Source organism: Gossypium hirsutum, chromosome D05, assembly GCF_007990345.1.
Source record: "Gossypium hirsutum isolate 1008001.06 chromosome D05, Gossypium_hirsutum_v2.1, whole genome shotgun sequence".
NCBI lineage: Eukaryota > Viridiplantae > Streptophyta > Magnoliopsida > Malvales > Malvaceae > Gossypium > Gossypium hirsutum.
The window spans coordinates 25,548,771-25,566,539 of record NC_053441.1 but is presented as its reverse complement, the minus strand read 5'-3'; the positions used below and the strand labels follow the sequence as shown (position 1 = coordinate 25,566,539).

Here is a 17,769-nt window from a genome sequence, read left to right as displayed (position 1 = left end):
ATTGTCATTATGAACTGAGGCTAATGCTTTTACCAGAAATCTCTAGTCAACCCTCTTGCAAAAGATCTTTTGTTCATACTAGATAAAAGAGTAAACTCCAACAATTTCTTTATTCTCAACGCTCCTTAATTTCTAGGAATTAAAATGGTTATATGGGTATCCAAAGTTTTCGAAGTGTTTTAAGTGCAGCTATATTGCGGTGGATGTCGAGGAGGAAACTTGATTGGAATCGATAGATGACCTCATCGAGAGGGTAGGATTCATCAGAAGATGAATGGTCATCAGCAACGACAATGAATGATACATCCAAAACATATGGTATCTATTGGCAAAACCTCTTCAACTCATCACGTACGGGACTGTTTAATTAGTTCCGATGTCTAGTCGGAAAAAAGAAGATTTACCTATTGGCATCTCTACTTTTGAAGGAAACTCTAACATCTTCAAGACTGAAAGATACAACAAAAAATTTCTAGAAATGAATGATCTATTGGTCAAATATTGCTTGATCAGCAATATAAGCAGCTTTAATTATATATGGACATGACTGTTTTAGTTAGTTAAGTTGTCCTATTTGCATATTGCATTTGTGGCTTATGATTTTAGTTGCTCAATTTGTATTTAAAATTTAAAATTATTAAAAATATAATTTATACGTTCATATCATCTATATTTTTTATTTAAAATTAAAAGTATGTATTATAATTTAAATATTTTATATTTATCTCAAACAATGTATTTATAATTTTAAAATAATCTTCTACTTTTAAAATTTATATGTGTGATACCCAACCTTATCTTATAATTTAATGATACATAAAATTTAATTAATTAAAATATTTTTAAATAAAAATAAAATATTATCTTAATTTAATCTTATTATTAAGAATTTTAAAATAATAAAAAAGACATATGAATATTATTAGTATAACAAAATATTTAAAATATAACTTAATATTAAAAAAGGAAATAAAAATAAAAATTATTATTTACTTTTAAAAAATTAATAATAAATTATTACTTAATATGAATATAAGAAATAAGTGAAATAAATTTTTTTTTAAAAATCAATTTAATGATCAAAATAAATTTAAATTTAAAAAAATTAAAAATACTTAATATTTTATTTATTTAAAGTTCTAAAATTATATTAATTTGTTAATATCTTAATAAAAATATACTTTAAATTATATGTGATATAAAAAATTATTTATTTTAAATTGTCTCGGATAAGTATCCGTTTAATTAAATACTTAAATGTTTTATGCCATATTTGGGTAAGTGGCGCAATTGTCACGCACGGATCAATATTAACAATTTACATGCACGGGTTTATTTATAAATAATTATGTTGTGGATAATTAACTCGTGCATGAAATATTTTAATTATTTATTCATGCCGTTTTTAAAATTATATTTAAATTAAATGAATAAGTTATTTTTTAAATATAAAAAAATTTAATTTAATGGATAATAAAATTATAGAAATAATCTTTAAAAAATATATAAATGACATAAAAACATAATTACGCCACTTGTTGCAATTTTAGGGTACGTACATTAAATATATACAATTTGTTTGGTAAACGTAAATGTTAAATTTAAAAAAAATACATTTTCATTAATAAATTTAATTTCAATATAATAAAATATCTAGTAAAAATTAAAGTGTTAAATATACAATATCATAAAACTAAAAAATAAATATTTTTAACAATATCCAAACTAATAATAAAATAATTAATTTAATTATTATTACGGATTGATTTTTAATTTAAAGGAAAATACATACTATAAAAGAAAAAAAATAAATTATAAATTGATATATTTATCCTTTTCAATGATTTTTCACTGAAAAAAATTCTATCGAACAGTTTTGTAAATTCTTAATTAAGTTACCAAAATTGAACTGTAATGACCTCATCCAATAAAAGGGGAAAAAAATCATTTTCATGAAGTAGGGTTTTGAAGTGGCACACGCGTCCAATATCCAAATCCAGTGTCACAGAGACCCCGACATTGGTGACCACATTTATCCTTGAGAGCCTTTTTATTTGTTTGTTCAAATGCGTGGCGCAGCCGGTTGGTTCCCCAACTGTTGGCATCTGGACTTCATTATCTCACTATATGCTAAACACTCCATTTAATGGGATTCTGTATCTTTTCTTCAAGTTCCAAGGGCCAAAGGGAATTTGACATCTTGGCTCATCATGTGAATGTGAATCCCATTTTTATATACATGCAGATCCCACATCTTGCCAGATTATTATATTTCATTCGGATTTTCTTCCAAGTCCCATGAAACACATATCACCAAAAGTAATGCATCCAAATAAAATATCAGACCGGAACTTGTTATAATCTTTAAAAAAATCTACTTAAAAATATCAGAAATACAATTAAAGCATGAAAAAAAGAAGGTAAGAAGACAACAAGAAGAAAAAGGCAACCGAAAGAGCAGTGTGAAGGTATTTTTGTGTCTTCATCACGTGGAATTTATGCTGTCGATTATTGGGAGGATGGCCATCCATCCTCAGGTAACCAGTTTGTCCCCCAGGGACTTACTGGACATACTAGCATTCAAGCTCAACTTTGGGGCCTCAGATATTGGCCTTATGCTGATTGCTGGTAAAAACAGTGTGGTTTAAGGGTAGAAAAATCAAGATGGGTCGACACTTCACACTTCTCTTATTTGGGTTTTTATTGTTAAAATATTGAATACAAATATTAAAAAATATTTAAGAGATATACTTGCCTTCAATATTTATACCCGAATGGGTCGGTGTGATGAAAAATTGAGAGACCGGGTGTCTCATGCTAATTGGTGCCTTTCAAGAGCCTTAAAAAGAGAAATAGAGTGAATATCTGTTAGTTACTTAACTAACAATGCAGCTGACATCTGTCTTCCACTAGTGGAATTGATGACAACAACTGACACCGTCTCATAATGGAAAACATCCACATTTGTACTTTAACTATAAACAAAGTACACTTCATGTTGATGATGACAAGTACTGATGCTCATTACTCAAATTATATTTAGTTAGTAATATATAAACTGTAATGAAAACAAGAGTTATCATAATTTATTAATATATAAATTATACTAACATGGAATATGAAAGCTGTTAGGGCTTTTTCAAGTGCATAGTGAAATCCGTGTAGAGTTTTACCCAAGTCTCTTGCCTTTGGTGGAGAGGATCCACTTTTATAAAGACTTTGGGGCCCGAGTTACATTGAATAAAAAACCTACCGTCTATTCACCAGAAAAAACACCCTACTACCTAGGTCTTAGGGGTAGAGTGGCAGTTAATTAGATTAAGGGATGTCGAAGTTGACTTGATGTGACTAATTAAGATGGAGGGATAAGTGCTAGCGTTGCAAAGAAATTGTTTGAGATTCAATAGGCCTTCCCTCGTTGACGCATTCTCCATAGCCTTTATAAGAATATAACTATTGTCCTTAGTTGAGGAGGGAGTCATAAGGTGGCCTTTGAGGGTATTAATAGTAGATGGAAACACAATTGATATTATTTTTCTTGAAAAGAATTGAAAATAGGATTTCGTTTGAAAGTTTAATTAGAAAATATAATAGAAAAGAAAACGGGCAAGCTGAGAAAAAAGAATGAAGTTGTTGTATTGTGTAAAATGAGGAGAATAACATGCTATTTATACTATTTTTTGAAGGAGTAAAATGGTAAAACACACAGTATCAATTTTTACAAAAAAATGCAACGGTTAAAAACTGACCAGACTTTCTACAACAATAGATAATTTATAAAAAAGAAGAGAAATATATATGCAATACATGTCATAAACAAATGTTAACATGTAGACAAACAAGGCAACAACAACACATGTGTTGAGCTTTTATCCTCAATTACTCAATGAAATTAAGAAACAAAGTTATATTTAAACTCTCTTAAAAGTCTTTTCTCAATTAATGTGGGATTACACACTTTCCATTACCATCATAAGGCACACGATATTTGTGCATATTATTAGTGGGTTATTGAGTTGTTAATTATAATAATCAAATGATTAAGAAATGGTTATTGGGTTGTTAGTTATAATAGTTAAGTAGTTAAGAAATGATTAAGGGCCTAAACTATAAATACATAAACATGGTGTAAAAAAAATTTTCAAGCTTCAATATTCAGAATACAGAACTCTCTGAAATGATTAAGGGCCTAAACTATAAATGCATAAACATGGTGTAAAAAAGATTTTCAAGCTACAGTATTCAGAATACAGAACTCTCTGTTTCTAAAACTTCCTTATGCTTTCATTTCTTGTTTCTTTATTCGTCTTTGTACATCTGGTGATCAATTCTTGAATAAACATCTCAGAATTCTAACACATGAGTGTACAGTCGCATGGCACTAGTGGATGAAGGCTTTGCAGTAAGACTGGGCCCAAGCAAATTGCTGAAATTGGGTGGTCCAAGTGGGAGGACTTGTAGTTTTGGGTGAGGCCCTTGGTTCCAAGCTAATAGCTGAAAATAGGTGGTCCAAGGCAATCATTGAAACGGTGTTCAAAGCTCTAAAGGATGAAACTAGTGTTCTCTGGATGTTTCGTTCCTCAATGCAGGGAACTCTTGTTTTCTCATGTAACCACAACAACTAAACACCAGCCGTTTGGTTAGCTACAAAAACTAGAAACATTTCTCATCCTCATGAGCTTACACCTCCTCTTTTAACCTGCTTTCATTCTTATGATTGTTTCATATTTGTTGTAAAAAATGCTTCAGAGTTGTTTGGTTTGGTTAGCTACAATAGGGTCTATTGAATGCAAGTTTATTTTTGCACAATTAATATTTTAAAGAGGAAAAAATCAGGGGCAAAGACAGTTTCAACTTTTCACTAGTACAATAAGAAAAGGACCATAGTACTACATCTTTAATTGCTTTCTTAATTGGCCTCTCAAAACATGAATACAAGGCCCTTTTAAATAGATTAAGATTAGAAATCTAATCATACTAAAATATCCTTAGAATAATCGAAAATCGAAAAACCTGAGGTGCACATCGTCAAGTCGTGATGTGGCATCGCGTCATTGGGACAAAGGCTCTCTTCTCATTGTGACGTCGACTGTTCGTCGAGACGAAGAACACTTGCTCGCTGCGACATTACACACAGTTTAGTCCGAAAATACGAGACATAAATTCGCAATATATCATTGAATATCATCTATTTGTGCTGTATCTTCTTAAAAAAATGACTAAACTCAAAATCCATAAATCATTAAAGTTAAGAATATTGGTTAAAGAAAACTTTATCCAAAATCCATAAATCTCGGTCTACCCCTTTTTCTTCTTGCCTTGCAACCCACTTATTGATGGACGTCAACAATTTTAATTCATTTACAAACACTTCTAACACTTGATTCTCATGGTTTATATATAATTAGTGTTCATTTTTACTTGTTTTATATGATTGTGTCTTGTTTTTCAGTGAGTATTTTCGAAACCATTTTTAATAATTTTAAAAAAACAGGGATTGACTTTTAAAATGAAAACGGGAGTCGCCACCGATTTTTGTTGAGGTGTGATCGGATCACATTGAAAACATAATTTTTTTGGTCTACAAATTTTGAGAAAATAAGTTCGGAAGTCGGTTACGCACGAGGAAGGGCTAACACCCTCGTAACGCCCAAAATTGGTACCGAATTAATTGTTTAATGTCTTAGGGTCGAAATTTTGAAAAGATTTTAAAATATGATCCCATGAAATGAAAACCTAAATAATCGAATTGGATAATAAGACTTACCCACTTTAAAGAAATAAGCCGTCACACTCAGTGAGTTAGAGTGCAACAATTCAATCTTCGAAGTTAGATTCGTCCTTTTATTTTTTAAAATTCATATGTTTTGATAAGGATATTTGGTTATTTGGGTCAATTGAGAAATCAAAACCCAGTAAGTTAGGGTTCAATTTCTTAAAATTTCTAAACACCAAATATTGTCTTTATTTTAAAATCAAGATAACAAAATGTCATATCCAGTAAGTTAGGATCCAACATCTTGAAATCTTAAATGCTTTATTTTAAAATTGTATGGTCTAAATAAAATGGATACTTGATGATATAAATTCATTGAGAAGAATTGAAGTCCAGTAAGTTAGGGTACAATTCTCTCGAGGATTATTAAACACCAAGCCCCTTTTTTAGGAATTTTGAATAAAACGATTGTAATGTCTTAATGAAATGTAATTCTTACAAACAATATAATTGAATAACAATATACAAAGTAAATGATGAATGGCAAACTAATTCTACAATTTGGAGCACACACACATATAATGCATTAACATTTATAATCAAATAAACTAATAATCAATCTTACAAATAACAAAATGAGAATAATTAACACAAAAATAATTTAATCACAAGTAAACCAACCAAAATAATCTAAATGAATAAAAATTTTAAAACATAGAATAAAATTTTATAAGTTACAAATTATAATAAATTTTATACACATATATATGTATATTAAAATAATGATAAAAATAACGAATAAATAAAAATTACTTCATTTGAAAGAATTTGAAGGCAAAATTAAATGCATAAACATTTTTAAAATCAAGAACCATGACCAACAAATTTTAAATCCAATCTTAAACAAAATTAAAATAATAGTATTAAAATAAAATAAATAGAAAATACAATAGACTTAAAATATTAATATATAATGCATTTAAAACACAAAATACAAACTAAAATAATAATCTACTACGCTCTAAACCATAATAAATTTAAACACTATTGAAAATAAATATAGTATTAAGTTTTAAGATGAAAATATGATTAATTTGTGTTTAAAATATTATTGAATTTAAAAAACCTAATTCGTACTAAAATGAAATCCATTTCGACTTTGAAGGACTCAATCAGTAATTAAACACAAACATCATAACAATCCAAGTCAATCACAGAAACGACGTCATTTAAATTCGGATCTAAATGAATACAGAATTAAACTCAAGGTATAAATTACAAATAAAAAAAGAAACCAAATTATAAATTTGTTAAACACGGAGGGACTTGTTGAATAAATAAACCCAAACGATCCATAATGTGCGGATCCTTCTCGGGTCGGGTCACCGTTCAGGTCGGGTCACCGTTCAGATCGGGTCTTCAAAACGACGCCGTTTCAAACCCATCGCATTGACTCCAAACGGCCGCGTTTCATCTCCGTATTTAAAGACCAAAACCCTAAAAGACTATTTCATTTCTGAAAACCTAAAGAGAACAGACATTCTCTGCGCCGTTTTGCGCACTAAGGGCGCTCAAGCGTTCTCCGATCCAAGCCTGGTCTCCGATGACGACGGAGAAGGCCCGAATCTCGCCACCAGGTAACTTCTATCCCTTTTTTATTGATGTTTCTTCCTTTAACAAACACTCAGTAGTGTACAAAAAAAAAATGAAGAGAAAAGGAAGTAAAAAAAACAATCTGCGAATGCCCAAGAAAAAGAATCCTCAAATCACCTTTTAGTATTTCGATCTTTGTATTCTAAATGCGTAAAAAAAATACAATGCCTTTGCCCTTTGTTTTATAGGCCGAAAGTAAAAGAAAAAGAGAAAAATAAAAATAAAAATACAATCGTTTTTCTTTTCTCTGTTGTGTTGTTTTCATCTTCTTTGCAGGTACGGAGGCCAGCTAGCGTACGGAGGTGGTGGACGTGGCACAGTGTGCATGGGTGTGGCACGTACGGAGGTGGACGAAGGCGCACACGCGCGTAGGCGCAGCACGCGCGAGGAGGAGGCCTAGCTCGGCTGCGGCGGCGGACCTTCTAGGTTTCCCTACTGCTGATCTTTTTTCTGTTTTGGGCTGCGTTATGATTGGGCTAGGGGTATTGGGCTTTGCGGGTTTGGGTTTTAGTTGGGTCTTTTGGGTTAGTGTTTAGGCATTTGGGCCACTGTACTGGGTCTGGATGTAAATGGTCAATGGACTATTGGAAATTTTATTATTATTTAATTTGGGCCGGGTAAATTTGGGTTATTACAAGTATCAGATGTAAGTATGTGTTTAATAGAAGTAGTTTTTATTTTAAATCTTATTTATATCAAAATGTGAGAACTGTTTCAAGTTCTCTCCACCCCCACCTAGATATGCTTAATTTACCATTATCATGCTGCTGCCCAATATGTGAGATTCAGATTCCAGGTTAGCCTGTTGCTTCTTTTTTTAACTCAAAATCAATTAAAAAGAAGATATTCTTAAGAAATATGGTTTGGGTTAATAGAATCCAATTGAAAGGGACATACTTATCTGATCTCCATTTATGTTTTAACAACAAATAACCCTAAAAAAAGGCATTGTTGTAGTGAGTTATCATATATCTCTGACTAATAACTAAATTTCCGCATCTTTGGACCGTTGCTTTTGCCCCTTTATTCCCCAACTATTACACAGAATTAATCTAGAATGGGTATATTTATTTATTTATTCTGAAAAATTAACATACAAATTCAAATATACATTAAATACATGTGTAGAATCACATTCTCATGTTTGGATCAAGAAATTATTTTGGGCGGGTAATTAGATATTATCAATAATGTCAAATTTTGGTACTACACATATTTTGAGATTTGTGATAAGTTAAGCCATTCGTAACTTTTTCAATTTTTGTATTAGCTTTTAATTTTTTTTAATGTTTTATCCTTTCACTAAACGAACACATGTCAACGTCAAAGGCATCATTGATTCCGTATTGACTTCTTTTAAAATACCATCCTGATAGATCTCTCATCATTCTACCTCAAAGGAGTCATACACCTGGGCTTAAATTCCACACTATTCTAATAAGAACACACTTCCAAGGCAATAAAGAGTCTGTTTAGGCTTAACTATATATCTCGTATTGATAGAGTCTCATGATACATACCTATAATTATCTATTACACATTTAACGGGATTGGATGTATATTTGACACGTTATACTTGCGGATAAGGGGACCTCCCCTATAAATATCTCGAGAAACAATGAATAAAGGATCGACCTTTTAGCTTCTTGAGGTTGTTCTGAACATTCATCTCTTTGATCAGCTTGTCCCCTTGTCCTTGTTTTGGCTCTCGACTTTTATAGGTGAATACATCTTCATTGCATAACCTTAATCTCCTTACTCCCTCTTGTTTGCCTTTCTTGTTGTATTCGGTATCAACAAATTCGTTATTCAAATTGTTGGATATAGTTAAAATATTATAACTTATTTGACCATTCAAATAAAATAATAATAATAATAATTGATTGCCATTTTAATTAAGAATAAATTGATCAAACTATAAAAATTGGGTAAACTGCACTATTGGTAAAAAATTACAAAAGAGGCAATGACATTATGAAATGTTTTTGTTTTGGTCACCCACCATTAATTTGGGGTTAGGTAATGTTATTGTACACTTATTTTAGTCATTCAACTTTAGTATGTGTTCATTTTGGTTACTCATTCTATCTTTTTAATTTTCTTTATTTTTAAGAATTAATTTTAGATTATTTTTAGTAAAGGAGAAAAACTTGGGTTTTATAGAGAAAAGCTTATATTTTTATATGGAAAAACTATTTTATCTTTTTAATTTACTTTATTTAATTTTCTCTTTTTTAGAATTAATTTTAATTTTTTACGGGTAAAAGAAAAAATTTAAGGATTTACAAAGAATTATCTGGCTTTTTATAAGAAAAAAACTTGTGTTTTTATAGGAAAAATCAATTTATCTTTTTAATTATCTTTATTTTTTTAGAATTAATTTTAATTTAAAAAAAAAAAGAAAAAGCCTAATTTTTACTAGGAATTACCTAAGTTTTTATAGAGAAAAATTAAATTTTTTTTTTAGAATCAATTTTAGTTTTTTCTTGTTAAAAGAATTACTTGAGTTTTTATAAGGAAAACTTTGAATTTTTTAAAATATCTTTTCAATTTCCTTTATTTTTCCCTTTTCAGTAAAAGAGAAAAAATCTACGTTTTTACAAGAAAACAATAACTTTGACTTTTTACGGTGTTTGAGTTACATGAAAAAGCTTGGGTTTTATCTCGCGCATTTGAATAATTCAATTTCTTGTAAAAATTTAATTTTTTTTTCTTTTCTTTTTTTAAAAAAATAAAATGAAAATGAGTGAGCAAAATGAAAATTTACTAAAGTTAGGTGACTAAAATGAGTTATAATAAACATTGCTTAACCCCAAATTAACGAAAATAAAAACAATTTGTAAGCACAATACTTTTTGTAATTCTTTTTGGTGCCCAACAGTAAAATAATTGTAAAAGAAGTAGTCTACGTTTACCAAATAAATAAATAAATCCCATTGTGGATAATATTTACAGAATTTGAGAAAAATTGGTGACAGCAAAACAAAATGATTCTCTTACGTTGAGGAGATGATGTTACCCTGTTTTAGTGGATTTATTGCTTCCAATAATTCGTCGTAGCTGATTCCTTCTTAGTTCTTAGCAGTAGAACCATATATCTAGTAGCTGTTTTGATGGACTTGTATAAATTTGATATTTAAAACTATACACACTCAGCTTTTTTTTATATGAATTATCACCCTAACAAAATTAATATAAATATAATTTTTTTAATATGATATCCAAAGGATGCACAAAATGTACAAGTTGTAGGATAAAGCATCGTGAACATGAAGCTTGATTTACCCATGAAAAATTCCCGCACTAGCTTAAAAACTAATGGGTAAAGTGCACCAAACGTCACTACACTATTAAGAACTTTACGTTTTGGTCACTCAATTTTAAAAGTTAGAATATGGTCATTGAATTATTTAAAAATTTTTATTTAAGTCACTAGGCTATTTAGTTTTCTTTTTAAGTTCGGCTACTGAGCTCTAAGTGAGGCGTCGACATTCAGTATGGTGGATCAGTACTCATTGATAAGTAAAAGAATATACTTTAGATTCAACTCGATCTGATGGCCAGTGTTGAAGATCAGAGAAGAAAACTATTTGGATTTTGGGTTAAAAATTTGAACTGTAAAAAAGAAAGGGAAGAAGAGTTTTCGATTGGTGTAGGCGGTTTGGATGGAGAATGTTATACAACAGTGATTTTAATAGTCCAATGACTTAAATAAAAACTTTCAAATAGTTCAGTGATCATTTTATAATTTTTTAAAGTTGAGTGACTAAAACGTAAACTTATTAATAGTTTAGTGACATTTGATATAGTTTATCCAAAAATAATAAAGAAATAAAGAAAATGCTAAATTGCAGTATTGGCTATTTTTTCTTTTTATATAAATAAATGTTGAAGCCATTTTGAACTTCAATCAAAGAAGGTGGAATTTCAAACATTCATCTGATCTTTCTCTTTTACTTGCTGCACAAGAGAGAAAAAAAAATGGTGCATTTCTTCAATATTAAAAAAGCAGAAACAAAGACCAAAGATATACCGAAAGAAGATTACGATGAATTAATGAAGCTATTCAAGCGTTGCGACGTCAACAACGACGGAAAGCTGAGCTGGGAAGAGGTGAAGGCAGGTTTCCGAAGGCTTCAATCTCGTTTTCCGCTTTATAGAACCCATCGTGCGTTTCAGATGGCTGACGAAAACCACGATGGGTTTATCAACGTCAATGACGAGCTCGACAAGCTTGTGACTTATGCTTTGGAGTGTTACCCAGGCAAAATCAAACTTCGATTACTTTAGATATATCTATCCTTCTCTCTCTCTTTATATAGAAAATCCACTATATATGTAATCAAGCTGCTGTTATCCTTTTAAATCTGAATATCATAACAAAACTCAACTGCTGAGGTTTGAGTGTGTACTTTGTGTATAAAATGAAGCATATTAGGCAAACTTGCGTGTAATGGTAAGACACCTTGTACTTTTACGGTAAGAATTTAAGTTCAAACCTTGAAGATAATATTGTTAAGAAAGAAAACTACAAACTCCGAACATAAACCGTAAAACTGCAAAACGAAACATGAAAAATATAAAAAAAAATGAAGAATTTTAAGACTTGATTTGAGACTGTAAAGTTAACTACCTTTGCAAGCTTCTCATCGGAAAAAGATTTCAGTCAAGGTTTCAGTGGCGACATGTAAACATATACTACCAAAAAATAAACTTATTTTTAATTACCGGCATTAATTAGCTCTCGGTAAAGAAAAAAAACACGCCTATTGATTTTTCCTACGGTTCGTTGACTGATGGTTCACCACTGGTTAGGTGAATGTGGATAAAAGTTTCCGGCTAGAAGATTTTAAAGAGTGGTTCTTTCCAAAATATCAAGAAATATTTGAAGAAATCAAAGAAATTCTGAAAAATGTTGCTCTCTAATCCTATTCAATTGACAAAAAGGAGATTAAATTCGTTTTCAAAATCAAGTCTCGAAGTATCCAAGATAAGTCTCAAAGACCTTTGAATCAAAGCTCTCTCAATCTTGTTACATTAGCACAAAGAAGATAAAACTCATTCTTCAAGATCAAATCTAGATGGTCCTTGAAGCGGACTCAACCAATCAAATCTCAAAGAACCTTGAATTTAAACTTGTTCTCAAGATCAAATCTCGACTACCTTTGAAGCCGACTTTATTTATTCAAGATCAAGTCTCAAAGTCTCTTGAATTTAAATGAACAAATTCTCAAGCAAACATCTATCTAGACTTGTTTTTAAGATCAAGTCTCTACGACCTTTTTGAAGTAGATTGCGTCCATCCAAAATTAAATTTACACGACCCTTAGATCGAAGCTCCACCAAAAAGAAGAATATTCAAACGAATTATTTAAAGGTTGTAACTCAAAATTTTATAAATAAAATTATTTGATTTGTTCCTAATCTTTTTTATCTTATTTTTAGCTCGAAATTTGTCTGTACAAAATGTTGGCATCCTTTTAATTGGAAAATCTTATTTTAATTCTTATGTCTTTTTGATGATTTTAAGCAAAGATTATATGGATTGAATCACATTGAATATCAATTAAGAAATGATTTATTTTGAAGACTTCATGTGTGATTACAAGATCTAATTTCTATAGAAATTATATCCTTGAAGATCTCTACTAATTTTGATGTCATATGGAAGTCTTAATTAAGAAGTAATATTGAGGCATATCACGCTCACATTGATTGAAGGATTGCAAGTCTACTATACAATTGTGTACGATCACTTATCTATTCATTAAAAGAAGCATGTTTCGAGTACAAATTGATTCTAAATAATTTTTTCAAACTAAGCTTTCAAGCTAAATTTTTTAGCGAAGAGAGTGATCTAAATTGAATTATGGAAGTGAGGTTGTAACTTGATGAATATATTGTACCTAAATCGCATCTTGTATTGCAAATTGATAATAGATTACTCTCTAGGTAAGACCTCATAAACGTAGAAATTTTTTTCAATTTAGCGTAACCAATTTCTATGTTTATCTCTATTTTACTTTTAGGTAATTAGGCAATTTCTTTAACCCAGAATTAGTCTTTAATCATTTTTTTTAACTCCCAAATCTTTGCTTTGGATACCATAGGACAGGATCAAATTAAGGAAATATCTCAATTATGATTTTTGTATGGAGAATGGGCATCCCAATTAGGCTTTTTTAAACAAGAGATTTTATGCAGTAATAATTTAATCTCTTTTAATTCATTTCTATTTTCTCATATGAAATTTTCATTGATATGCTGAAAATGAAGTTTCTTTAAAATATGCTTCGACATGTAAGCTAACAGAATGTTGGGTATATCAAGGTTAACAGAATTAAGAAAAGAAAAGGCAAGAAAGCTCTCAGGGTGACCAGAGAATATGGAATTGGGGGAGGAGGGGGTTCCATTCCATAAACACTTTAACACTTCACTTGATTCTCGTGATTTATTATTATAATAAGTGGTCATGTGATCTTGCCTTCTTATTTATGTTATACGATTTTGAAAACGAATATCGGATGTAGATATATGTCTAATATAAGTGTGATTCATTTCTTTAATTATATTCATATAGTTGGAATATCAAATTTCTTCTTCCAAGTTGAATTAAAAAAAAGTTTGTTTATAAAAATATAAAAATTTAATCAACACGATAATCAGGTTTAATGATGTGGTGATATGAGATTAAAATTAAATATATCTATCTATCTATCTATCTATATATATTCTAGTGATGACATGATACAATTATTAGAGTGTCGTATATAGTGCTCTAATAACTGAAACCTAAAATGTCACATATAATATTCTAATAACCGGACTAGTGGTTGAATTGGCCATATCACTGGTTCTCGATTCAACTACTAAATCAATAATAATTAAATAATTAATTAAAATTTCATAAAAATTTAAAGAAGTGTTTTTTTTTATTAAAATAGTTCAACTACCATTTTTGTTTTTTTATTTTACTAGTTTCGAATAGTTTCTTATTCAATTGATTCAACCTATTTGTTTGGACTAGTATACCAATTGGTTCTCAATCTAATTAATCTAATCAACCAATCTAATTATGTTCCAAAAACACAAGCCACATCATCAAATCTTCCGTCTTATCAATGAACTTTATAAGAGGCAGTGACTGATTGAATTCAAGCATATAAATAGGGAGCAGAACTGTTGCGTTGATCGACTAGCTAAAATGGGACATTCAGAGTTGGAAGGGTTGCGATTTCTGGAGCATCCACCTGATATGTTACTTGATGTTTTGTTGCAGGATAGGAACCGGCAAGGAGGTTTTGGGGCTGTTTAGACTGATTCTGTTGTGGTTCGAGTGAACTCTTTCTTATTAAAAAAAAAATCAAAATGAATATAGTTGTTAAGTTCAAATACCAAAATGAAAATAAAAGTATTAAAATGGATCTAATTATTAAATTCAGGGACCAAAATAATATAATTCCTTCAATGATAAAAGTTTAGGTGAAGAAGGGAATCAAAATGTACCCAAAAAAGAAAAAAGGGCTTAAAGTTCAGTTAAAAGCCTTTTGCACAAAAAGAAACTCGGTTAAAAGCCCCCACCCATTCCATCCCAAGCCAAATCATTTAGATAAGCTTAAATTAGAAATAAATAACTGAAAATCAAATAAAAAGAAGGTTATTCTTTGGGTTAATAAAATCCCATTGAAAGGGACATTTCCAACAAATAACTAAATTTCGCATCTTTGGACCATTGCTTTTGCCCCTTTATTCTCCAAACAACGAGTGTTAGTTACGTTATTATAAATTTTTTAAAGATCAGTACTTCTATTCATTTTCCTCTAAAATGATAGCTAACTGTTCGGGGTATCATTGGTTTTTGACCACGCATCTCTCTGTTCGGGATTTTATCCAAACACGTGTTGGGTGTCACGGACCGCAGTTCAAAGCCCGTGACAAGCGCACCAAATGCATCCAATGGAGGTCTGTTGCTCAGATGGGGATCATTTGGCCTACGAGAACTGGCCCGATTCAAAGAGCTGTTGGACAGGCCTGTCACATTGAAGCCTGATGGGCCCGATAATGAAGATAGGACTAAGTAGTCTTAGAAGTTCTAATTGTACACAGCTTCTAATTCTGTAAAGTTAGAGTCCTAATTGAATACAGCTTTTAATTGTAGCCATCGGTTTTGGGGGAGCTTAACTATAAATAGAGAGCCTCCCCCTCATTTGTACTCACTCCTGAATTGTTTCATTATTCTTTGTGAATAAGAATTGAGAGCATTTACTCAAACTTTTCTCTCAAGCGTTCTTGCTTTTGTTCATCTTTCAAAGATCGTTCTTAATTCGTTCTTCCGCTGTTCTTCGTGAAAACTTTAAGGGAATTCTGTTGAATCCTTTATTGTTGTGAGTTGAGCTGACTTAGGCGTTTTTACGGTTGAATCCATTATCGGTGGAAGTTAGGCTGACTTAGGCGTTTTTAAAGCCAAGAAACTGCCTAAGGCCGCACGGATGGGTGGGAAAACTCCAAGTCCGTGACAAGTGGTATCCGAGCCAAGGTTTAAACCAAGTAATATTCGAGTTGTTGGTTCAAAGGCACCGTTGGGATGTCGAAAGAAGAGTTTGAACAAAGGTGGGCGAGGAAGTCTTTGAGGGAGACAATATCGGCAGTAGAGGAACGTGTGGGTAAACTCGAGGGATCCATGGCGGATGTAAAGGAGGCACTCGATGGGGTTGAGGATCGCATAACAAACTGGGAGGAGCAGTCCAGAGACTATGTAAAGATGTCTCTTGATTCCACCATGGACAAGGTAAACGAGTTGTTTAATTCACACAGGGATAAGCTGTCAGAAAGGAATGATGCTCTCGAGGCCATGATGATGGCTTTGAAGGAGGAAACAATGGCCACGACGAAGGCTTTGAGCACAAGAATAGAGGAGCTCGAGGGAGAGCTGTCCTTGTGTCAAGCAGCCGTGGGGAAAGGAGTGGCAAATGCAGCACTCAGTAATGAGGATGTCCCAAAGCCGAAAGAGTTTGTGGGGACAAGGTCTGCATGTGATGTGGACAATTTCTTGTGGAGGATGGAAAACTACTTCCGTGCCAAAGGCATCATGGAGGATGCGGTTAAGGTAAACACTGCTTCAATGTTTCTTACTGACATTGCGCTTTTATGGTGGCGAGGTAGGACCACAGATAAAAGGCAAGGTGAGATTGGGACGTGGCAAGAGTTCCAATGCGAGTTGAAGGGACAGTTTTACCCAGAATTTGCCGAGGAAGAAGCTCGGGCAAAGTTGCAAGAGATAATGCAACGGGGCACAGTGAGGGAGTATGTTCAAGAGTTCAAGGAACTCATGCTCCAAATTTCAGATGTGACCGATGAAGAAGCATTGCTTGCTTTTCAAAAGGGATTGAAGCCGTGGGTCAGACAGGAGGTGGAACAAAAAGGTGTCCAAAAACTGTCGGAAGCCATGACGGTAGTTGAGTCCGTGGTGAAGCTTGGTCTAGGGAAAGACAAGCTTGGGTCTTCCAAGTCCGATGGAAGGGACGTATGTGAAATGGATCACAAGGAAGATAGAGTTAATGGCAATGACAACGGCGACAATGGTGGTAATGGGAAACCACGAGTTGGGAAGAAGAAACCCAAGAGGAAAAGGGACAAGCTAAAATGCTTTCTCTGCGACGGTCCACACATGTTGAAAAAATGTTTGAAGAAATCCGCGCTTAAGGAGAAGCCGGTGGGTAAGGCCTTGGTACTTGGTTCGAGCGCAAGGGGTGTCGAAGCCAAGGAGGCCGAAAGCGAGAAGAAGCCAGTGGAGTGCTTCTTGTGTCATGGTCCGCATAGGTTGCGGAAGTGTCCGAAAAAGTCTGTCATCGAGGGGAACGATGGAGCAGACAATGAGCCCAAGAAGCTTGGTTCGAGCAAGGGAAAAGCCAAAGCCAAGAGGGAAAAGAGGAGCAAAAAGAAGCAAGTTAAGTGCTTCTTGTGCCGTGGTCCGCATGAGTTACGGAACTGTCCAAAGCAAGCCGGAGTCGAAAGAAACGCAACGTCTGAGCTTGGTGAGTCGTCGAAGGGGCTTCCACCCAATGAAGAGGTGAGTTTGTCATCTAACTTAGCGGATAAAGTTGCGATGAAAACAGTGAAGCTGGGACCAATGAGGCTCAAGTTGAGTGAAGTATCAGAGTTAGCCGAGTCATCGACAAGGCTTCCACCTATGGGAAAGGTAGGTGGTGCATCAGACTTTAAAGAAAAAGAAGCGATGCATGTGGGACAGTTGACCAGAGTAAATGCGACGAGCAGGATGGCTCGAGTTAAGAAGCGACAGAAGCCGAGGCAAGAATCCCAAAGAAAGGGAAAGGCTAAGGCGACGAGACGAGACCGAGACGAATCAAGTCAGTGCCATTCAGAAGTCGCAACGAGGGCGT

The 17,769-nt window shown here is 32.5% G+C and overlaps 1 protein-coding gene across 1 annotated transcript; it reads left to right on the top strand.

The window, feature by feature from the left end:
* The first annotated feature begins 2,519 nt into the window (after positions 1–2,519).
* On the top strand, positions 2,520–7,976 carry LOC121217129 (uncharacterized). Its single transcript, XM_041092684.1, has 3 exons — positions 2,520–2,628; positions 7,110–7,353; positions 7,646–7,976. The coding sequence occupies exons 1-3, from the start codon at positions 2,520–2,522 to the stop codon at positions 7,767–7,769; spliced, it is 477 nt and encodes a 158-aa protein (XP_040948618.1). The 3' UTR covers positions 7,770–7,976.
* Positions 7,977–17,769: the final 9,793 nt, after the last annotated feature.